Genomic DNA, 14,632 nt, shown 5'->3' on the forward strand with positions numbered 1-14,632 from the left:
ATTCTGCTTTCACTAGAACAAAAATACAATAAAAAGCATGACTTTATATAAACTAATAGCCACTCAGTGCTACTGAGGTAGTATATCAAGAGTCCATTTGGACAGGAGTTCTAGGAAGTCTGGCAGAATATTGTCCTGGTCATGCCCTATCCTTGTTTAAGGCTAGCTCCTGAGAAATGGCTTAATTCTCCTTTGGATTAAAGGCATAGAAGTCAATGACTTTATTTCTCTAGAGAACACTCGAATCCCAGACTAATATGAAACGTTTGGGGGAAGGAGAAAGCTCCAGTGTTTCTACCATCTCCATCTGAAGCAAAGTTAGCACTGCTACTTTAAATATATCTAATTCCCTTCTGAAACTGTTCAGAGGCTCTTCATCTTGACATCTTAGGGTTGTACCGCACCCTTTTACCCTCCAGCCGAACTCCTAAAATTTAGGCACGTCAGCATCAAAGTTAATCATACCACCTAATAGACCTCACCCACTGTAACTGGTGGGTCAAGGATGAAGCTGTGATTTGACACAATAGTTAAAAACCCATCCAAATTTTCATACCATTAAATGTAGGTGAATATCCTCTAAAATCTTACCATACAGAAATAGCTCAACTACTAGCAAATAAAACTGTATTAGAGTGTGAGTCAAGTTGATAGTTTGTTAATAGAGCTGTATTTAATAGAGAAGCATCACTATCAAATCCATGTGGCTGTGTCAACTGTTATGAGTTGACTTAAAGCAGTTCAGGCTTGCAAATGTAACTAATAATGATGACTATTGTGTACTTCCTCTACTCCTAACTATTATTTTTTTATTAAATGTTGATGTAATTATAAAAGTTGATAACCTAAAGAAATTGGCACAAATTGAAAAATGACAATATGGAAGACTCACTAATGCATTATCACTTTGAATGTGTGCACAGAATCCACAGAAACACAACTAAAAACTTTACCAAAAATTATTTTACCTGTAATTATCAGATGTTCAATTCTGATGGTAGAGACAACAGGAGAATTGAGAGAAACCGCATTTATTTAAATCAGGATGCCTAAGCAATTGGTGCATCAAATCCATTTTATTTCAGGCTTACAGGGGAGAGATTTGGCTAAGACTATGAGAAGCAACATTTTGGGTCCAATCTCTTCAGCATAAAACATAACCTGCTGTGTGGCCAAAATCATTGGATACCTTAATCCTCAGAAATAATAGGAAATTATTCCTCCGCTGGAGTAGAGGAGCTTCTAAGATAAACTATCATCCATATACTTGATATTTCATACTATTAGAAGTGCTTTAACCAGCCTTTGAGAAAATCTCTGACTCACAGCTGACTGCAGAAAACATACAGAAGTAGATATGTTGCTATGGTGCCTAAATGCTAATGAATAGGCTGGTTGGCTGGTAGCCTTGAGTGGTATCAGCCTTTCCCATCAGCTATATGAAGAACAAGATGCTTACAGTAGACTTTACCAGCTAGTGAAACTGTGGGAAACCTATTGGCCTGCAAGGGATGTACTGAATCCTCTTGAATATCTGGCTTAGTTTGCTCAGATTCTCCCTATTTTTGCTTAAGGTCACATCTGGCAACAAGGTCTAACATGTCTAACTTGCTCTTGAATCCAGTACTGCTATAGCTCTGAATTTGGTTGATTACTACTGAATACATCTCCCTAGAGTAGAAAAACTAAACACTGCTGTCTGATGTCAGCAACGTCTGTTAATTATAAATTTATTATCTCCTCACTGCAATTCCTACCCTACAGTATTAATTCTACCTGATTTCATTGTCATACTCTTTCAGATAAAGAAATTGCCATTTTCCTCCGTATATGAGAATGTAAGACTTGTGAAGATAATTTCACTGACAGTGACCTCCCTGAAGAATTGCTCTATTTCTTGAGTTTGTCAAGTGTCGGCCATTACCAGTTACATCACTTTCTACATGAATGAATTATAAATGATGCTTATTTATAATATCAAATACCCTTAATAAAATCTTTTTTGCTTTTTTTCCCTTGATAGCCTGTCTAATGCGTCTTATTTCATTTTGTAAGCAAAAGTTGTTGTAGGAAAATGAAAAAAGCTCATATTGTTCAGTCACAGAGGTACTAAAAACCAATCCATTTTCCCTAATGACTGTCCTGCTGACTTGCAGAACTGTTGTCTTACCAATGTCTCATAAATCAACATAGGGAAAAATTAACAATTTGTACAAACATTCTAACTTGATTTGATAGATTTAAGAGGAGATTTTAAATTTAAACATTCAGGTTAGGAAGCTTGACAAGGTATTCTTTTCCTCAAAACACATGGCAGGCCCTGTTAGTGAAAGTAATAAGGATATCTGAAGGGTTTAAAAATGATTCAGAACTGCAGCTGTGATGTTTCTTACACTGACTGAAAGGTTAAAAAATGCATGGATCTACTTACTTTGCACTCAAGATACTTTTTCACTCAGAATGGCAAGAGTTAGTTCGTAATGGTCCTTACCATAGCTTGAGTTTTTCACTTGATCATACTAGAAAACTGTAGTTTCATATATCTGAATATCCTTACCTATCAGGAGATGCAAATCAATTTTCAATGGGTAATGAGGATAAATCCTTTATCACCTTCCTTTAGATATTAATTATTAAAATACTTTATGAATTAGACCTTGTTCTTCAAAACAGAATTGACCTCTGTCAAGTTCTACATCATGAATTTTGTATGTGGAGCATATATATTGCTCAGTTAATCAGTACTTGAGATCTGTACATAAGCAACAGCTCAGCTGTAAATTGCACTTGCTTTTAGTTTCTACCTTCTAATTTCACACCCAGCATTTTCATAATACCTGATTTTAATCACATGGATTCGTGAGGTATCTCAGAATCACAGCAGCTCCAAGCTTTGCCTGCTGAGCATGCCTACATTATGGCCATACATTACTTAAATCCATTTAAAGTGATTTAGATCACTGTGCAATTTTAGTTTCTGGTACAGCCACCTGGATTAATTCCATGAAAATAATTAGCATGCCAAAACAGAATTTTTTTGAAATCATCCCCTGCTAATCCTCAGTAATAAATGAACTGTGGTAACAACTCCTTTATTCATTTAACATGAAGGTTCGGGAAACTAGACATCAGGATTCTTTGTCAGAAATGGTCTGAAACCATGACAAAAGTACATGAAAAGAATTTTGAATTCTGGAATTTAATGAGTTCTGGTCTATGTTACTTTAAGTTTTAGCCATGTCCTCAAACATTCCTCTATACGCCAAGATTTTGAAAAAAATTACATAGAATTATGACACGATTAAATTGTGACAGAACAAACATCACAGATCTTGATAAAACTGCAGCATTCCTCCTGCCACTCCTACTTCTGCAGCTGAAAGCAGTATCCATTTTTTCAGCAGAGTGCAGATTAGTGAAACTAGAATTGTTACCACAGTGAATCCTAGCAAGGTCATCAGTGTTCAGTCCTTCCCAACTCATTGTTAATTTTGTTTGTCCCTATCTGATCTACTCATCTGCTATTAACTCATATTATACTTAGTTTTTAACCCTATCAGAATATGTTACCAGTGGCACTGTATGATGCTAAGTCTTTCTGACAGTACAAACCCCTGAATTTTGAACTGCCTACAAGAACTTATAACTTGCAAAAATGGCAAAGCATGCCCAATTTCATTTTTAAAAGTTTTTTTTCTCTATAGGTAGTCATAGACTTGAGAGCTGGATTTTTAAAAACCTGAGGAAGAAGCATAGCACCAGTACATTTTAAGTGGGACATTTAGTTCTATTGTGCTTAATGCCTCAAAAAATGTCAAAACTTATCAGCCTGAAAGTGCACCATTTTAAAGCTTCTGTTTTAATGATAAATAATGATTTGAGAATGCAAATTTTGTACTCGGTGAGAGAATAGAGAGGTGTCAGCTTTCTTCAAGAAAAGATTTAAAACAGTCTGAGCTGAATATTAAGCCAGGAGAGTTGCACATAGATTGATGTCTTAGCAACTTCAAAAGATATCAGAAGAAGATTAATTTTGTAAACGGCTGATTCCTCAATAATGATTCTCTGGAGGGTTCAAAATTCTCCAGGATAAATTTCATTCTTCTTTTTTTTTTATGTGCTCTATAGGTACTATTTTCTCAGAAGAAAAAATATTACAATGTAGAGTGATCATTAACTTTTAGTTTACAAGTGTTGACACCTTATTTTGAGTTAGCCTGCCAGTTTCTGTTCCTTTGTTCTCATTCTCTGGTATTATTCTGCCCTTTCAGGACGAAATTTTTGCATGTTTTCATTTTAAATGGGGTTAACTCTACACGTGTGTGTGTGTCTGTGTGTGTGCATGTGCATGTGCAGCCAAAATGGAATCTTTTCTCAAAGGCATTAAATTAACATATCTGAAATGCAAATAACAGCAAGGCTTACTAGTCCATTCAGACTATGAAATTATTTCCAGAAGAACAGAGTAAAATATTGTAAAGCAGGGTTAAGTGATATACTTTTCTTTCTTTCAAGTCCAGCAAATGCTATAGAATCACAACATAAATGAGGTGGGCAGGGACCTCTGCAAATCATCTAGTCCAACCATTCTGCTTTGGGCAGGCTCAGCTACAGAAGGTTGTCACTGTCCAGCTGGGTTTTCAGTGTCTCCAAGGATGGACATTCCACAACTTTATCAGGCAACCTGTTCCAGTGTTTTTGTAGATTTGAGAGAAAATCCCAGCAAGAAACATAGTTTCTTTACTTTGCCAGAGAAGACCAAATGTTGGGCCCTGGCTAGCAGGGGAGCTGTAACTTGAGCAATGGTTAAAGGAATGCTTAAGCAATTAAAAACAAGACACACAAAATAGGTCGTGCTGACCTTGTTTCTATCTTAATGCATTCCTGTGTCTTCAATCCAACACCTTATAATGGTCTTGTTCTCTCCTGCTGCCAGGGTTTTTAGGTTTAGTTTTAGTTTTACTGCCTTATAGATAAGATAAGTCATCTGGCTAACAAGCTGGGAATAGTGCTGTTGTCTAGGTTCTCATGGACCCTCTGTAACTCTTGTTATCAGTTTCCCAGGATGTGAGAGCGGGATGCAGCTTAAACTTGTAACCTATCATAAGTAAGAACTGCAGCATTGACAGGTTGAGCAACCAATCCAAAGTTGTGTGATCAGTGCGTAGCTGCATGGACGGGAGACATTTTACTGTAAATACTGTTAGGTGCCCTAAATAAAGTTGGCTATCAGAGCATCATATTGGTGTGTGCTGTAGTCCGTCCCACACAAGGACCCCAACAACCAAAGGTTGAACAGACTTTGTATTTCAAGTCTTTCCTCCACCAGGAGGGGGAAGTGATGCTGCAGTGACCTCCTGCAGAAGCAGACAGCATTTACTTACGCATTTACGGCAGAGGGAGGGAAGTGATGCTGCAGCGACCTCCTGCAGAAGCAGACAACATTTACTTACGCATTTACGGCAGAGGGGAGTCAATGCTTACACCTGTTCTCTGCTGCCTTCACATATATCCCTGCTCATATTTAAAAAAAAAAGTCAAAGTAGCAAGTATCCCTGTTAATCCCCAGGGTAAATAGCTCAACAAAGCAAATAAAATGTCTGTTTGAATATATAAGAGTACAGGTCAAGTGCTGCCCTTTCCTTTATGATTAAGTGTAAAACTTATATTGTAATATCTGTAAACATATTGTGCAACAGTGTGGGATGTTTTCTTGACTTCTCTCCCTGAAAGCACTACAATGTGTTAATGTAAATATAAATACAAATCTATGACTAAAGGTATGCAAAAAAACCACTACCTTACTAGCTATGAAGAGAGTGAGAGAGAGCTGTATTCCAACCCAAGAAATAGCACTGTATCAGCGCTGTCATTCCTTGTCTGGAAAGAAATACAAAGATAAATCTTTCTTAAAACCAAAACAAAACCACCTTTGAAACACTTCTACTATTACCACAAACGCATGCTCAGTTCCTGTTTCTGTTAGATGATGAGCACTTATGTTGAATGCAGCAGAGCACTTCTCATGAAGCACTCAGCACATGCCAGGCTAAAAACTCTCATAAAACATCTGTTTGTTTTGTAGACAGAATAATGAAGTTAGATCAAATGAGAACACCACAGCAATGTGATGGGAGAACATATTGAATCACGCCACAATTACACCATTGTGCATATCACCATTTATAAACCTAATTAACAGAAAAACTCTTCACTTTACATAACTTTAAATATGAAACACTAGTTTCACATAAAAATCTAATTTGGATACAAAGAGTCGTAGGAAAAAGTCTTTCAAATGTGGCATCTTTGTTAAAACAAAAACACCATAAAGGGGTAACCTTCACTATTTGCCTGAAAAAAAGGAAGATAAGTAGGACCATGAAACACCTGAAAGGTCTAAGCATTCTTTGATCAAAAATACAGAATGCACTGGTCATGGTCTACCAACAGTGACCATCAAGAACACAGAGAACTAAGTATGCTGTATATATATTGCCTGTATATTTTCCTAATGTTTAAAAAAACTCTTTAGAAGTACACAGCAATAGGCTGTACCAATTACATATTAGAGGTTTCTTCTCCCTTGAGATTAAATTGATTATTAAACTGCCCATTATAAATAAAAATGAATTGTTTTTAGACCCTACACTTTCCTAGCTGTTCTATGAAAAACACAGGCAATAGTAAAACAGGAGTCTACAGTCAGCAGTAACTCAAATCTCATGTACAAATTTTGTAATTTATCTTACAAATTAAGAAGTTCCAACCCTTTTAAATTCATCATAAACTGCGAGATTTTCTGAATTTAGCATACAACTGGTAGAAGAATATCTAAGCAGAAACAAATGTCGTATCAATCACATCAGTACACTGTGTGCTGGTGGTTATGATCACCCTTCAGTCATGAAGGTGTCATGGAATATTACACAGACGAATCCTTCAGGGGAACAAATCGTCATAATTTGCAAATTAAAAGTAACAAAAATAAATACAGTTCAAAGTGATTTCCTGCAATCCAAAGCAAAACAGTTACTCCAATAAAAAGAAATATGTATGTTTTCTTACCCTTGCAAATAGCCTCCCTAAGGCAGACAGATGCCTTTCATAATACAGGTCACATTGTGTGAGGTGAAACCAATTAAGGTGAATGTGGCAGCAGATTAACTGGACTTGCACCCACTCACTACTACCTTGGTTAAGGGGGATTTACTGAATTAAGAGAGCAGAGAAGTTGGTTTAATATGCATAAGGGTAGGATCATGTGGGAAAATAGATATTGAATAAAAAGAAAAACTGCCTATCTCAAAAATCCCAGTTACTTCTTGATATTAGAAACTATTATCACATTGAAGAGCAGAGGCTTACTTCTACAACACAGGAAAAGTTGTTTAATCATAAGAATTTATTTTTTTTACTGTGAAGATGATCAAATACTGGAATTGATTACTCAGAGAGAATTTTGGAGGATATTCCATCCTTGTGGATATTTAAAACCTGGTTGGGCATGGTCTTATGTAACCTGATTTGGCTGATCGTGACCTGAGCAGAGGGCTGGAGTAGGTTATCTCCAGAGGTCTCTGACAACTTCAGCAGTGCTGTGATCCTGTGATTGTTATGGGTAGAAAAATGCTACCTTGAACAGCTGAGAAAGCCAGGGTTTTTCTTTCATTTCTAAGTTTAATATAACACATTATTAATGATTGAGCCTAGGATGCACATCAAAACTGACAAACAGCACTACTGTCAACTCCCAGAACAGGAGGTCTGGTAACCTATGCAAATATTCACCTCTGTCAGACACAGTAGTAGTGCTGTCCTGAGGAACAGGAATTTGGGATTCATTAATAGGAAAAGACAAAGTGTTTAAGACTGTTCTCGGCTTATGCCTCCCAATGCAAGACTGAGAAAATGAAATATTTGAGCCTATAAAACACCCAGAAAATTGGTATACCAGTATATAAGGTAGACTAGCCCAGTACAGGGACATTCAACATATCCCATAGGACAGAAAGTTAACCTCAAAGAAATGTTTCTTTTCCTTTGTTCTTTTTCTTCCTCTTACTGAGTAAACTACAATTTCAAAACCAGATACTTTTTCATTAGTGTCCAGAATGCTTTGATCTACCCTTGTTATCACACAGAGTCAGTGACAAAAATCATGACAGGTATTGATAAAATACAACAGTCTCGAAAGAGGAAGATTTCCTGCAAAATGTACAGCTTATCTTTTTATGCTAAATTTTAATGCTCACCAAAAGAAAATAGATCACTTTGTGCTTTATCAACACAGACACAGAAGCACATCTACTGAAAATGCAGGTAATTATCACTGCAAACCTTACAATATACTGCCTACCTTTGTCATCATCACAAAATTTCCCATTTGCCAGCAACATGTTATGTTCCAGGTGTTCTTTAAAAATCACTAAAGAATCATTTAGACTCCTTCTAACTTTATATTCCTGCAGACAAGGATTCCCTTTTCATGAAAACTGCATAGGAAGGAAAATCTGTGAACTACAGACAACATTTGTATCAACCAAATGTTCTGGTATATTACCTAAAGCAAAAAAAGCTTCCACTTGTAAGTTAAATTCAAAATGACCTTGTGCTTTTTCAAAAAGGCTGGCAGCTGAGGTCATTGGAATAAATTGTGATAGACAGTGCTTCTCTCTGTATAGTTAGAAGGCATGTGTAGTACATGAATTACCACAAAGTAAGGAAAAATAAACCCAGACAAAATGTGGCAAAGAACATCATTCCATTTCCTTGTAAAATAATGGCAAATATAGTCTGCAATAACTGGGATGTCTAATGAAATAATTTAGGTTGTCAGCAACTTTATTTCACCATCAAGTATGTTCTACACTTTTCAAATCTACATTCATAAATTAATCCTGTTCTTTATTGGTCTCTACTATTAATGGCATAAGCATCTGTAACTACATTTCCCCAGCAGGCAGACCCCAGCTGCATGGAGTATTATGTAGTGTTGTTTATAAACACATATAGTAGTTGTGTTAAAGCTCACTAAATTACTGAATCAAAAACAATGAAATGGAAAAAAAGCTCAAACTGTTAGTGAGTGTTTTAATTGAGACCTAAATACATAAATTTAAAGCAAACCTCTCACTATTCACTTTTGTAAGGAAATTTTTAACAGTAATTTCAGAGGCTGGTTTTCAAAAAGGTATTTTTTCAATTAATTCTCTTGCAAACACATAAACAACCACTGTCAAAGGACTTTAATCTGTCAGTAGGACTGTACAAGTCCTCAACTTGTTTCTGTAATAGCAGCTTTTCACCAGAATATTTTGATCGACAGATTCTTATTTTTAACATCTGCCTCTTTTGGGAGCAGCTTAATGTTAAGATAAAAAATACACCCAGGGTTTCAGAGCAGGTGGAAAAACCCACAGTTCTGATTAAATGAGAACTGCTTCTAATCCTGTTTTTCACTGTGCCTTAAAGTATCCTATATAAAGAATAAAACACGTCTTGTCAGTTCTGAAACATTTGAAGAAGAGAGGGGTAAAAAAAGAGCACATGGAACTTACCATTAAAGTTTACTGCCCGGATATAGCTAAGTAGTTCTTTACCGTCAGTTGTGCTCATCCTCGGGCATAGACCAATATATCCAGGACAGAGATCTTTATGCATGTTATGCAGTGCATAGGCCATGGAATATACTGCATCAATGACAAACTGAACTTTTCCTTCTTGTTCATAAGCTGAATCTCTTGCAATTCTTTCTAAGCCTAAAGAAGAAAGAGAAAGAGTTTACTTTCATTTGTGTGTGCACGTGTGTACCTGCACAAGCACTAGCATGAAAAAATTCACTGGAGAACATAAATAATTACAGTTGGATTGACAGGTAATGTCAGGATTCATCTATCCGTCACCTAAATAAACAAGACAAGGAAAAAATATGGCCATCTGGTTTTGCCTCTAGTCGGTGCACACTGTGCCAGGTATATAAACAGTATATTGAGTTCCAGGCTAGGAAAGAGGACAGAACATTTCATTACAAAAAAAAGAAATAGACTTACATGTATCTCTACAATCCAGCAGAAAAACTCTTTTTCCACCTTACTGAATTTCATTCAACAGTTGTCTATTGTTATTTATAGAACACTTCCAGAGCAGCCAGCCATTCTGTTTAGATAAATTTAAACCTATCTTGATTTTTATCCTTGTCTATTGTTTGATAAACATTATTTAAACATCTCAGGGAAAAAAGCTGAATGCTTGCCAAGTGATGTGACCATCTGTCTCCATATTGAAAAGTGCTTGTTCTGAGACATTTTCCTGTATTTACTAGTGAATTATGCTTCACATTGAGAACCATGTACTGTCTGCTATTTCCTACAGTGACATTTATCCTTCAGAGGGAATACAGAGCAAATCAATACATTACATAATTTTTATTCTTCAAGAATTTCCCAAATTAATCATCTATGTCCAAGTTGAAACAACCTTTAACATTAATAGGTGATAGTACTAAGTGGAAAAGTTACTAAATAAGGTTCAGGAAAAATAATGTTTTAAGTAGGAAATCAACGTAAAATCACATGTCCTATAGAGGAATTTAGATGCTGATTTTAAAGGCTCAAAACCTAAATTTTCCAGGGAAAAAGGGATCTGCAAATCTTGATGTGAAAACTATCTTGCTGAAATCTAATGTCAAGTTCCTCTTGCCTCAGTGAACACAACAATAAATACCTAGGCTATCTACTAGGTTATCAATTCATTCATCTTGAAAAGCATCCAGTTGTATTATTTAAGATTATTTAGAAATAAACTAAAAATTTATGCTTTTGAAAAAAATTTTAACACTGTATCTTCTTTTTCATGTGTCTTTTTTTAATCTAAACACGTGCTTTTACCAGTTCAAGAAATCGATTTTGATGAATCCAAACTTTTAAAAGTACATTGTTTATGCCTGAAAATCTAATGCACAGATCTGTTTTAGACAAAGCCCATATGACATTGAAAAAAAGCCAGGGAGTATACTCAGATGCCTTTCCTCTGTTTTTCAGCTGCACTTCAGTGCCACCATCCTGCATAATAATGACAACATATGAACAACTCTGTAATCTGACAACCAGCAGTGGTTTGCGCTTTAAACACCCCTGAGCACTGGGAGGGATAGAGAGCCTTGAAAAATCATGATGTGCTTTTATTTCTCCTCAGGGATAGGTTAAAAAAATAAAATTGCTACCTCTTGAAAAGTTACACACCATTTAGAGACAAAGGCATAGAACTCATTTTTGTGATTTGTACAAGTAACTTTACAGACACTTTCCAAGACATGCTATCTAATGAATGGCAAACAATTAGGAAATAGTGCAACTCTCCTGCAAATAAATAAACAGGAAAATCTTTTCCTTGCACATGCTGAAAATTACATAATTAGTTGCAATGCATTGCCCAGGCATAAAAGAAGATACGAAGGATGGAAGACATGAAGCTTAATTAGCTCACAAATGTATCAACTTATTTCATTTGGGAACTACCTAGCAACAGTAAGTCATGGTAGAGCACATGGTCTCCACCTTCATTCTTCTCTGGAACAACACTTGAAGGACAGGGTTTAGAGACCTGCTGCAGGCACACAGCAGTCAGTAACCTGCATGTGTTTCCAGAGCTACCACATCCTCTAAACAGGATGGTCAAGGCAGGAGGAGTTTGAAGAAGATCTGCTTTAATTGCCAATATAAATATAATTCCCCTCACATATCAAATGGATGGATGTGTATGTGGAAGGGTGGGGTGTCGGTGAAAGACTGAGCGGAATAATTTTCTATGTCATTAAACACTAAAAGTTTCAAACACCTTATCAAGTACAGTGTCCTAAGTGTTACAGATTTTAAAAGGGTGAAAAAAGTATTATTCTCCCCTATGTTATACTGTAGTTTAAACACACACAGAATTTGCAGACATTTATTCCATGACATAACACTGTACCTTTATTCTTCACAGATACGCGACCATAAACTTGTTTATCATATAAATTACAGAAGAAAAAACAATTTATTGGGACTTAATGTGTTTCTATACATACAAAGAGATGATGAACCTCACAGAATTCTCAGTTTTAATCCTGTCAAACCCAGAAGGCAACAGACATGAGGAGTCTCTGTGCTTTGCATAACTGAAAAACACAGCAAATTGGATTATGTGTTCTTTCTTCTTAGAGTTTTTCTTCATCTTCTCTTTCTAGAATTCTCAAACACTTAAACTAGCAATTTATAAAGATGACAAGAACTCATCACCTTAAATTACATTGCACTGCCCTAAATAAATGTTAATATATAGCAATAAAATGATGCATTATTGTCTAAGCCATAAATATGGTCAATTCCTACAGATATAATATTACACAACTGGAAGACATGACTATAATTTTTCTTCAGACTTGTATATTGAGTAATAACAATTTCATTTATAGCTTGACTCAGCTCTACAAGGCGTGTTTCTACACACACTGGTGACTTGAAAGAACATAACAATTTGTATCTCATAAAATAAATGTTTTAATGCTTTCTTAATGATCACTTCAATTTCTCATCCTACAGTTTTTCCTCTGGAAGAATTACTTAGGCTGCGTCTTTATGAAAAAGAATTGAGAAGATGTTCCTAACTCTTGAACCTGCACTTGTCAGACCCATAGTCTGACAGCGTGTCAACTGAAACAAGAACTGGGCTCACACTACCTCTCCCAGTTCTGATCTCCAGACAATAGAAATCCAGCGAAACGTGCATCGTGTTTTCCAGCAGGTCTTCCAACCCAGTTGTTGAGAAGTGCAAACTTGACAGCAGCAAGATGTCAAGACTTTCCCCAATCAATGGAGAAAATACATAAATGCATGCACTAATGTTAGTATCTTGGGCTAAAGAGTATCTAGGAGAGCAGTAACACTAGCCCAGGAAAAGTGTCAGCTGTTCCTGGACCCATCCATTTGAAATCTTTTTTGGGAACCCTAAAGTGAGCCACAGGAATGGTCCTATAAGAGCCTGTGGAGGTAAAAGTCTTGCGACAGGTACTCTTGCACTTCTTGAGCCAAGAGTGACAAGCTGGACTTTTGCTGGAGTTATTGAGGTATATCCATATCTTCTCACCATTTCTCCTTTAAATCCTGTTGTTCCTATGCTGCAGGAATAATTGTGTATCCTCCTCAGGCTGCTGTAACTCAGCTATGACAGGGCAAGATGAGGAGCATAACAGTAGGAAGATGAGACATAGAACAGGTATATGGCTGGGGCTGCCAGTCTGAGGGGGAAGAAGGTAACATTTTCAATTCCATAGGTTTAAACTAGGAATCAAGAGATTTTAGGGAACATAATCAAGAAAAATTAGGCCTTTAAAACAATGAGTTAAAATGTATCTTCATTAAAAGTTTAACAGCACCCAGTAAGTAAATAAGGATTAATGTAATGTAGCCAAGATAATGAATTCACACATGGATGATGGTATCACCTGAGAGACAGAAACTTAAGTTGCTGATTCCACCAGCAGAGGACTAATCTGCTAGGTGATAGATGTTGTGTAATTCATCTAAGTTTTAGATACCCTTAAAGTATAAGTAGAAATAACTTCTGCACACATGTAAGTCCATGACAACAGGAAAACTTCAGAACAAAGTTCCTAGACATTATTCTCTCAAGAATATAAAAAAGTTCTATACAGGCAAATGGATATGCCTGGTTTTAAACTTGTGATATAGAGGGAAAAAAACCACATGTTTATATAACTGCCCTGTTTCTGAAAATCACCAGTTCTATTAACATTTCAGAGCAATCCCATTCCTTCTGTCTCACGAATCTTTCTGTTTCCATTTAGCATCACTGAAAGCAACTTACGTAAAAATGCAACCTACATTACCTCTCATGATTATTTTTATATTTTTTAGATTCCATCCCCTATATCTAGTTAAAATCTGAATTTATGTTACTTGAAGACAAAAGGTGGAAGTCGAGGACATTGTGTACAACAGCTGGTTAGAGCTTCAGAGTGGAACAATGTTGAAAGGATGCTTTAAATAAGGGGAGGACAAGTAATGCAGCAGGAGGGAGAAAAAAATTACAATAAAAATTATTATGAAAATGGTATCAGGCAAAATGGTTATTCATAAGAAGCTTTTATTGTATTTGTTTTCCTTTACCTGCCTTTGTTATATATGCTTGTGCATGTATATTGCTGTTCAAAGACAGCTCAAAGGCAGTTGGTACATCTCTGCAACTGTTGGAGTTTTTTTCCAAACTTCTGTTTTGACAAGTCTGGATTTTGGATATCTAGTGATATCAGTTCATGGTTACAATTCACATTTTTCACTCACTGCTAAATTATTTATCCCCATTACTTGGCTCACAAAACAATTTTACTTAAGCCACACTTGGAAGCAAATGAAATAAAAGATAAATATTATTGTGGTGCAATTGATCTTTTGTGTGGGCAAATTGCTATCACAACTAACTCACAGCAATTTGTAAGTGGTCTCCCACTACTCTTCAGCTCAGACATGATTGTCCTCTATTTGCCAGAATTGGTTAGAACTTCCCATCTTTGCAGCAACAGTTTTTTCCTCCGAAAGCTGGCATCTCTAACTGTAAGTCATTTCAGCAGGCT

At 36.1% G+C, this 14,632-nt stretch overlaps 1 protein-coding gene across 1 annotated transcript in view; it reads right to left on the reverse strand.

Annotated features, from left to right (window-relative positions):
• Window positions 1–14,632, reverse strand: part of LOC103798820 (metabotropic glutamate receptor 8) — a 319,111-nt gene that overhangs the window by 109,459 nt on the left and 195,020 nt on the right. The window contains exon 6 of the mRNA XM_009071105.1: window positions 9,561–9,761. Within this exon, the coding sequence (XP_009069353.1) occupies window positions 9,561–9,761 (201 nt within the window). The remainder of the gene's footprint in view (window positions 1–9,560; window positions 9,762–14,632) is intronic.

Source organism: Acanthisitta chloris, unplaced genomic scaffold, assembly GCF_000695815.1.
Source record: "Acanthisitta chloris isolate BGI_N310 unplaced genomic scaffold, ASM69581v1 scaffold1280, whole genome shotgun sequence".
Lineage (NCBI taxonomy): Eukaryota > Metazoa > Chordata > Aves > Passeriformes > Acanthisittidae > Acanthisitta > Acanthisitta chloris.